Source organism: Penaeus japonicus, unplaced genomic scaffold (assembly GCF_977035675.1).
Source record: "Penaeus japonicus unplaced genomic scaffold, GWHDUDI00000001_assembly GWHDUDI00000016, whole genome shotgun sequence".
In the NCBI taxonomy this organism is placed as follows: Eukaryota; Metazoa; Arthropoda; class Malacostraca; order Decapoda; family Penaeidae; genus Penaeus; species Penaeus japonicus.
Genome location: NW_028234418.1, coordinates 6,779,347 through 6,789,346, shown reverse-complemented (window position 1 = coordinate 6,789,346; position 10,000 = coordinate 6,779,347). Strand labels below are relative to the sequence as shown.

Genomic DNA, 10,000 nt, shown 5'->3' with positions numbered 1-10,000 from the left:
AAAGCAATAGTTGAAGAAACACAGGAAAATCAGGGCAGTGAGAAAAAGAAAAAGAAGAAGAAGGGGGCACAGGAGCAGGAATTAGCATCATTTGAAGTAAGCAAGCCTCCAAGGAAAGACAAACCAAAATGGAAGAAAAAGGATAGGCAAGAAGACCCCTTCCTCAATGGAATATGCAACGCAAGACTGGCTGCATATGGAGCGAATCCTAAGAAAATTAAAAATAAGGTAAAATACGGCAAGAAATCATTTTTTTCTAATGAATAAAGACAGGAAAGAAAGTGTTTTCAGAGAGTATATCAAAAGGAGTAGGTGGAAACCGCTTTATAATTTACACTAATAAAGTGTATTTTGACATTTTTTACATTTTAATATTGATACCTTTTGTATTTGTATTGTATTTTGAAAAACAAAGCAAAAAAAAAAAAAAAAAAAGTAATGTATATTACAATGTTTAGCCACTCTTTTTCTACTTGACACCACTCATGAGTGGGATACTGGGGAGAGGGTAGACTACAGCCCATAGGGATGGCCCCATAGGGATGACCACAGTTATGGCCCAATGACTGCAAAGCCTTAACCCCCCCCCCCCCCCCATATGAATGATAGGATATGCTGGCCACTGCCCACTCTTGAGTAGGACAATACCGTGTGGAAGATGTATGCACCCCTAATGACTACCAGTAGGGAGCTCGTAACATTTTGCTCTTTGCAACAGAGGTGAGAATTCCTGGCGGTGACCCAATTGATGGGTGGTTATACTTTTAATTGGTCAGGATGCAGTGTTGGTCACTACCTCCAGGGAATAGCCATAGGTAGTGCAGGTATCCTTATTTTGTGAGTATACAATGGTAGTGAGACTGAAGCACTCATTAGTCTATATCTCGTTTCCCTGCAAGCTCCTACCAATGTTCTTCAGACCATTTTCTCATTGTACATGAAAGTAAAACTATGATAATTGGGGATTAAAAAAATGAAGGTGAATATCAAACAAGGGAATTTTTATGAAACAAATACTATATACAATACAATTTTATATATGTGAAATATACATAATAATAATTTGTAATAACTATGTGCATAGGATCCAGTATGAACCTAGATACTCATTCTGGTTTGTCATAAATTGAAATATAAATTGGGTGAAAAATGACATATCCTCCAACAGCGACCTACATTAGATTAGAAGAAATTATAATGGATATTACTGTTACAGTTGAGCGAGTTACTTCCTGCTTTTTGTCTTAGGTAAGTTATTTTCGATAAAAAAAAAAAAAGTTTTCCATTCCTACTTAAGATGTTGATAATTGAAAATATCCAGAGCAAAACTTGAAAAATAAAAATGTCAGTGCCCCAAATCATCAGACTCTTGCACTAGAGAAGGCTTCTCTTTCAGTCTTGATTTTTTCTGGAATAGTAAATTTTCAATAGATCTTCCCTCATCATCCACATGGGTAATCAAGACCAAGATCCAAAGAGTCTGCTAGGAAAACCTGCTCAGCTGATATGCACTTGAAGCAGACATCAAAATCACACACTTTTACGTATCTTGGTAGTCCAGTTTATGACTGGTATGTTGGACTAAGAAGTCAACAGATGCAGTGGTCAGAAATTGCAGTTTGAGATAAAAAAATCTAAGGAGAAAAGAAGAATTGTAATATGTCACCTAAATGTGTTCTGATGCTTTGGACATAAGGAGGTTCTGGGAAATGGTCATCAACCATCAGAATGATAGGGAACATGAAGAAGATTTTTTTTAAATGTGAAAGATATGTTTCATTACTCTTGAAAAAGAATTTACACAAGACCGTTCAGATAAGTGAAAATCAATTAGAAATCTAATTTTCATCAGAAACACAACCGCACACATACATGGTTGTGGATTCTGGCAGGAGTCCTGAGAACAAGTGTTGAGTCCACTCATGCATGCACGCACATACATTCTATAAGCTGTATTCATTTTAACCTATTCCCGATGGGCCCGGCGATAAGTAGAAACCCCCTACACCGGGCCTATGCAATATTGCATCGGGAACATCACACTGGTGTCGCCCTGTTATCGGGCATTTAACTGTGTCACACGGGTGTGATGCACCACCATCATAGGGTTAAGGGGATAAACCGGATCTTAATAATTTTATAAAGACAATTATTTCATTCCAGTCTGCTCTCATAACCGATGATACATTTTGTGGATTATCATTGCAATATATCTAAAAAGAAAGGTGTGATAGTGATGGGGTGACAAACAAAATGTGAATGAGGAAACCAGTTGGTCAAGTTAGTCCAACTCAGGCACAGGTTGGACTCCTTTAGGAGCCCGTAGTGCGCTTCCCCTTCCGAGCAACCATTACTCTGGCTTGTGGCTGACATTGGGTGCTTCCCTGAGCTGAATATTCATAAGGGCCAATGGCCGGGAAACCTATATTAAACATCATGTATAACTATAACTCCTTGACTTTCTTCATTTGTTTTTCAATTCATTTTTTCACTGCTCTTGTACCATTCTTTTGTACTAGGAGCATTTCACTCCAACCTGGGATCAGGCTCAATGTCTTACCCGAAATACATTCTCATGAGCCATCTGCCCAGCAACCTCGATACTCGGGGGTATTTCACCATTTCGGTTAAATTACAATTGAATCAAGTAAGATTTTTATAGACAAAGCACCTAAATATTGTATGTATAAAATTGCAATTATGTAACTTCGGATCAAAGTGTGTGTGAGAGCGAATGAGAGAGAGAGAAGTAAAGACAGAGGCAGAGAATGAGACAGGCACAGAGACATACTGAGACAGAGGCTGAGAGTGCGAGAATGAGAGAGAAAGAGAGGGCTTGATTTGCCGACTATGGGGATGTGAGACCAGCACGCTAACCACTGCACTGTCCTAGTGGCTAATTAGTGTGTGTGTGAGAGAGAAAAAAAAAAAAAAAAAAAAAAGAGAGAAGAGTGAGAGTGAGTGTGAGTGTGAGTCTGACCTGAAACTTCCTGCTCTTCTGGTACCTCTTCTGCCTCTAAACTGCACCTGGTTCCAGGCTACAGCTGTGTTTGCTAGCCGGATGACCTGGGGCAGAGAAAATGACTCAAGAGGCATACATAAGCAAGAGAGGGTCATTCAGCAGAAGGATCACAAACAGAGAAGGGGAACAGGAGTGATCAGATCAGAGCATACAGTTCTGACCTCCAACCTTTGGCTGGAGGCAATTGTATTTATCAGGCCACCAAAAAATGAACATGACAAGTGAACAAGTGTCTTTCTCACCAGCTTACAACTGGGTTACAGAGAGAAAGAGAGAGAGGTGTGTGTGTGTGTGTGTGTGTGGAGCCTAGGAACTGGACAACTTGATTTTATTACATATTTTAGACAGGCAAGTGAATAATCTTGTTATATTCAGACTGAGTATGATCTTGGTTAACCCTTTCCCGACGAAGCACGCGCTACATGAAAACCCCTACGCCGGGCCATTGTAATGTTGCCTTGGAAACGTCACACTGGCATGACACCCTGGCATCAGGAATTTAGCTGTCACACGAGTGTGATGCACCGTCGTCATAGGGTTAATATATTCAACAATGCTAAAAATGAGAGGATAGAGAAAAACACTATTTCACAGTTAAAGCAGACCAACCAATTGCCTTTTTATTTTGTCTACTTCCATCACATTGTTTGAACGTGACCACCACACTCCTCCATAACACTTTTGGCCAAACATCAATGTGATGCTTTCCCATGCAAAGGCCATACACCATAAGGTAGAAAGTATCACTAAAAAGACGTGCCAGAATTATCTGTCTTACCTAAGCTTTTCCACACAGTGGAAACTGTTAACAATAATTGTGTCTTCAATATGTGGAAAAAGCTTTACATATAAAGGCACTGAATGAATAAAACCTGGTAGTTAGTCCGTAGAACTGAGGAAACGAGCACTGCTTAATACATGTCTAACAAAAGTCAATAAGAGAGATTTAAGTTTTTATCCATAACAATTTTACAAACAAACATTGGAATATCATATAAATCCTGATAGTATAGTGGGTAGTAATGCAGAATTTCTGAAATAATAGTAAGCTAACCAAATTCTGTCTTAAACTTTTTTGCAAATCTGTACCACATCTTCATCATTTAACTCGTGATCCTTGCCAACCTTTTGAGGCTGATGCTTGACTGAGCTTCCCCAAACCAAAGCACTGAAAAGGAAAAACTTGTATTAGTGGAGATATATTTCGTATTTTATGAACTTTTATGTAATAAACTTAAATTTTCACTTACAATGGCAGGGTGTTAGCATACGTACAAAATTAAAGAAGACGTTATTCATAACTGTTAAGGTAGTTCCTTTGATTTACTAAGTCCTTTGCATGACCAGTGAATTTTATTGCTATTTACAAAAAACTACACATGGGTATTTTACACGATTACTATATATCAAATATATACAGATTTTCATGCAATTCAGTGGAATTTTGGAATGTTATCCCTGGATAAAATAAGGGTTTACTACATTGCCCAGCAATTAAATGACTCGGTACAAGGCTAAACAAGTCCCTCACTTTCTTACAGAGAATGCAGAAGTATTACACCTATACTTACTATTTGAACTCCCTTATAATGGTTCTATGAATTTTGTTACAGAAATCTTCCACAGTCTTCCTATCCGATCGTAAAACAACGGGAGAATTATAGTCCGGCAACTGGCCTTTCGGTTTGGTGTAGCTGAAAAGACAAGGTTCCCATTAGTCACTTGGATTTTTCATGTTAAATAATTCAGGTGCAAGTATTTGGTGCTTCCCTTCTCTAAGTAATTCTAGAGACAAATAATAATGATATCATTTGAGTATGATATACAATTAATTCTACAAAATAAAGACAAGGAGTAAATAATGAGAGAAATACACTTAAATATTTTCCATCAAATGGTATTTTATAATTCTTATCTCAAAATGGGAACACAATTCAAGAAAGAAAGAGCAATAGGTATAAAAATACTTTTAACCCATTCACGCCGGGGCGGAATTTCGCCTACTCCCGATAACGCCGGGAAGATTTCAAGCGCGCAACCGTTCGTGCCGGGGTGTTTTCCCGCTGCGCGCGGTCGCTCTGACGCTCGCAGAGCGTTTTTCACCCACCCTATCCTTATGGTTTGCGTGATTGCGTCTAAAGTGTAATCATGTGTAGAAAGTAGTGCTATGTTCAGAGGATGTATATCAGTCGAAAAAGATGTTATAGCACTGTTTTTTTAGTGTTATTCTATTGAACTTTTTCCATATTCTTTACTCCTATGTTGTAATACCAATGGGAAGTGGAAGCATTCTTCTAGTGAGGTAACAAACATAGTTTTTTTTTCAATTTTTTTTTTCTTCCTAAAAGAAAAGAAAGAGAATATGAACAACCATACATGTGCATACAAGTGAATGCAAGTAACAACAATGTTTTTTCAAGTGTCATTTTCTTTTAGTGGGGCAACAAAAAGATGTTTTATAATTTTTTTTTTTTTTTTTTTTTTTATTCCTCGGCCAATTACTATTGATTTTACGATAGTCTTTCGACTCAGATCATCATATTCAACGAATCAGAAACAGAAATCACCATGCCGTAATCAAGATTGCGTATGTACCTGAGACGTCATTCATATTACGTTATATCCCATTTTCTACTATTTAGAAGGATAAACTAAAGTAGCTAAGACAAATCAAGTATGAAAATCGAATTGTACTAAGAATAATCTATCATTCTAATGCGGACGTTTCAGCACGTCGCTACTGGCCTCCCGGCGCGCGGGCCGAAAATGTAGCACGTGCCAGGACGTCACCCGGGTCCGGGGCTTTTTTCGACCACGTGTCAGCACGTCAACCGGCGCGAATGGGTTAATTAAGAAACTCAACAAAACTGCCAATATACATAAACAATAAAGCAATCAAGCCAAGAGGGGAAATTCTTGGAGACTTTTAAGATATAACTTACATTCTCGTTAAGTTGAGGTAGTCCCACATCTTCTCTAGCAAATCATCGAAGTTCCACTTGTGATGAGCAGATATGGGTACGCAGTGGGGGATGCGGTAGATGATGTCCAATTCCTCGATACTAATCTGGTCTGAAATACGAGATCATTTTACATATATTCTCCAGTAATCAGAGAAGAGTTGATTTAGGCTATGCCTGCCAGTGGAAAATGTATTTGGCATTTAGCCTCAACTGTTTTTCACTCTAATTCATCATCTTATGGATCATTGAATACTTTTAAAGAGGAAGGAGAAGGAAGACAAAGACATGAAAGCAGAAGAGGTGGTGGAAGAGGAGGAGGAATTTTAATGATGTACTGAATATTTCTACTTTTTCCATATATATAAAAAGAATGTCCTACAGGTTAATTACCAATCTTATTGAGCAAGTAGATGCATGGGATGTAGACGCGGTTGCCTTCAATTACATCAATCAGGTCATCAGCCGTGGCATCATATTTGAGGACAATATCAGCATTGTGGATGCGGTACTCAGCCAAGATTGTCTGTTGGACGAAGGAATAGTGAATTTAAGAGCTCAGTAATTTTCTAAGTATAGACAGTACTCTTCACTATACATTATTTCAAGTTATTCATATTCTATTTTATTTATTAATGTATGTATTCTGATTAAGACACTGTTCCATACTGTATCTTTCCTAGAGTAGTGTGGTCTATAAATTATTACATAAATCCTAATGAATTTGAGTTCTAAACTAAATGTTTGCTTCTTACATTGACCAACTACCTATTACAGGTAAAAGTTAAGATACTCAGAGACTTACTATCGAAGCTTAGACCTCTAATTATTTTAAACAGTATATATATGCAAAGCTTACCTTAACAAGTTCCAAGTCCAGCTCAGTCTGAGGTACGGCACACTGCAAGTTTATTCCACCTTTCTCCTTCTTACGGAATGTGATCTGCGGAGGTTCCTGCAAGCAAAGGAAAATTAATTAATAAAAACTACAGATAAAGGTTTCAACTAACATATTCAACATAACCAACTATCTTCTTAATTCTTTTACATTTAAATCTCCACTTCTGATTCTTGAAATTCATGAGACAAACATGATAAATTTTGGCATTTACATAAATATTTCTGGACTTTAAGATTCCAAGATAGATGATTTTATTTGAAATCTAGCATCACTATTGACCTGTTGCCGATGGGGCTGTTTTGGCTCCAAATGGTCAAAATGCCGGGATATTTCAAGTGCATAATCCTAATGCCTCGGGCTATTCACCTGCACTAGTCGCGGCCAAGCACTACACGCCCAATCATCCAGCACATCCAAGAGGATAACCAAGACGTTGCATTTGATAAATAGTCAGGTGGCCCAGTAAAAAATCTAATGTCCTAACCAATGTGCTATTAAACGACAACCTGACAAACTATATAGTTGACAAGCATTCATACATAAAGAATCTGCAGAAGCTTTACAACCTCTGTTAGATTCCAAAAACCTGTGAACTTCAAAATTATCTTCAACTTTGATCCTATCTTATATATAAATACTTTGCATAATATCTCTGACAATAACTCACTTTGTTCAGTCTGATGCCAAAACCTTCCAACTCATGAGTAATCAACTTCTTGTGTCCAAGGGGCTTCAGGACATCAAGGACAATGAAAATAAGCGAGCAGGTACGCGCCACAGCAATGACCTGCTTACCACGACCTTTGCCGTCCTTGGCTCCCTCAATGATACCAGGTAAATCCAGTAACTGAAGAAAAGAGAGACAAAGAATAATAATTACTTTTCAGAATATTTGCTGAGAATAAATTTGTGAACAGTGGAACTACAGAAGTGGATATGGGCAATGATGAAAAAAAGAAAAAGGAAATTCCAGTAAATGTTGTATCCCCACCATGACAATTCCAGGCAATCAGTATCAGTAATTTAAAAGACAAACCTATTAGCATCACTGATGCAGTAATCTTTGCATCATTCACTTTTAATATATTATGTCCAACAGCTCACAATCTCACTTAAAACCAATCAATTAGACTTACCTGAACCTTAGCTCCCTTGTACTTGATGCAGCCAGGGACAGTAGTGAGAGTTGTGAACTCGTAGGCAGCCACCTCAGAATATACACCTGCGAGGTTACTAAGCAGTGTGGACTTGCCAACAGAGGGGAAACCTGCAGGGATTCAGGAAAGTCAGAGTAAGAATATTATTCATGGATAAATAAGAAATAACTCAAAATATAATCAAGTAATAAATATTGAAATAAAAAAATAAAGTTGCATTATCTGGTTGATGCTATGAACAGCCATTTTGAATCTAAATTTAATGTGCCTTTTCATACCATTAACCATGGTTCTAATATAAACAAATCATTTACATATTTAACCCTTGAACAACAGATGACATGACATTCATGTCATGGCTTGGCTGGTCTTCCTGTAGGTGATATGAACACCAAGTCATGACTTTTGCCTGGAAGCTGCTTCAATGAACAAACAGCATGCAATAATAGGGCTGCGCATATTGAAATACACTGTGTAATGTCCAGATGGAGCAAAAAAAAAAACACCATATCCTTAACAGTTTAACTTATCAATCTAAAACTTATGACAAAAAATACTAACCCACAAATCCAATACGAGCATCACCAGTCTTGGCAACATCAAAACCCTCTCCAGTGACTGATCCACCACCCTTGGGAGTGATGAGTTCTCGACGCAACTTGGCCAGCTTAGCCTTCAACAAGCCCAAGTGACCCATAGTTGCCTTGTTCTTCTGGGTTCGGGCCATCTGTATAAGAGGGGACTATCAGTCAGCACGAAAGAACATAGGGTAGCAGAGTTGCAAGACCAAATGCAATCCAAAAACAAGTTAGTACTCACCATACAAAGTCACTATAGGATGATTTAAAGTTTTAAGAACCTACTTAATAAGCTCTAACTCCATAAGTAACTTTATTCATATTCTACTGTGCAAATAAAGTGATATATTTCAACATCTTAAAGATATTGCTCTAACTTGGAGTGAATTGCTTTCCCTTTGAAGTTTAGAACAATAACATAATGGATTAGATATGGGATTATTGACCACTTGAAAATCTTCATGAACCCGATGGCCAAAATCACATGTACTACATTCACAAGAAACACATTTCCTCTTATACAATGAATGAAGAAATATAAATACAAGTAAAAACCCAAATCACATAATTAGGTGTGGAAATCAGAATAGAGTAGACGTGCTGATATGTTGCTCTGTCTCTCTCTCTCAAAAAAAAAAATCACCCTGCCTGTATAAAGGCTGAGAGGGAATGAACAGATCAATATAGTGTACAAGAAATGGAATAATCCAAAAAATAACAGTGATTACAAAATAGGAATGAAATTGAACAAGAAACAACTGGAAAGTAATCAAAGGAAAGAGAGGTGGTCAAATATTGGGTCAGACAGTGTGGCCCAGCTGCCTCCAAGGTGACCTTGAACATACACATACAAGCCTAAGGATTTAAAAACCCATGTTCAGACCAAGGAGAAGTGAAAAACTGCAGTTGGTGCAGAGAGGATTGTATTGAGAGTAATACAAGCCTTGAAACATAACTGGAAAAAATACAAAGCTGTGAAAAATTATCTGAGGCTAGTTTCTTGCAAAAAGTAATTAGAATTGAAGAAGAAACTGATAAAATAGCTACAAATATGCAAGAAAGTAGCTTAGAAAGTGCTAAGGATATGAGCCATTATGAATGACTAAAAATCAGTACACCTAAAAGGTGTGATGCGACATGTGCCAGGCAGATACAGGAAATAAAAAAATTGTATGAAGAAAAAGTGAGAGAATTTAATTCTAAAAGACCTACTAGAAGAGTTCAAGATTCAGTGCTTCAGTGAGATAAAACAAAATAACAAGGAAACGAGATAAATCCCTGTTTATCCGGAATTCTAACACACTATGAATACATATTAAGGGATCTGACTGAAAATAGAGAGACTGATGTAATATACCTAGATTTTGCCAAAGCTTTTGACA

The 10,000-nt window shown here is 37.5% G+C and overlaps 2 protein-coding genes across 3 annotated transcripts in view; one reads left to right on the top strand and one right to left on the bottom strand.

Annotated features, from left to right (window-relative positions):
• Positions 1-357, top strand: part of LOC122256977 (protein KRI1 homolog) — an 11,265-nt gene extending 10,908 nt beyond the window's left edge. For both annotated transcript variants that reach the window (XM_086545057.1, XM_086545056.1), the window contains exon 13: positions 1-357. This exon is cut by the window's left edge and continues 724 nt beyond it. In XM_086545057.1, the coding sequence (XP_086401183.1) occupies positions 1-267 (267 nt within the window). In that variant the 3' untranslated portion in view covers positions 268-357.
• A 3,251-nt stretch (positions 358-3,608) lies between these two features.
• 128up (GTP-binding protein 128up) overlaps positions 3,609-10,000 on the bottom strand; it is an 8,392-nt gene continuing 2,000 nt past the window's right edge. The window contains exons 2-9 of the mRNA XM_043021979.2: positions 8,602-8,767; positions 8,020-8,150; positions 7,551-7,730; positions 6,842-6,937; positions 6,376-6,508; positions 5,965-6,094; positions 4,594-4,716; positions 3,609-4,190 (exon numbers count right to left, since the gene is read on the bottom strand). Of these exons, the coding sequence (XP_042877913.1) occupies positions 4,088-4,190; positions 4,594-4,716; positions 5,965-6,094; positions 6,376-6,508; positions 6,842-6,937; positions 7,551-7,730; positions 8,020-8,150; positions 8,602-8,767 (1,062 nt within the window). The 3' untranslated portion in view covers positions 3,609-4,087. The remainder of the gene's footprint in view (positions 4,191-4,593; positions 4,717-5,964; positions 6,095-6,375; positions 6,509-6,841; positions 6,938-7,550; positions 7,731-8,019; positions 8,151-8,601; positions 8,768-10,000) is intronic.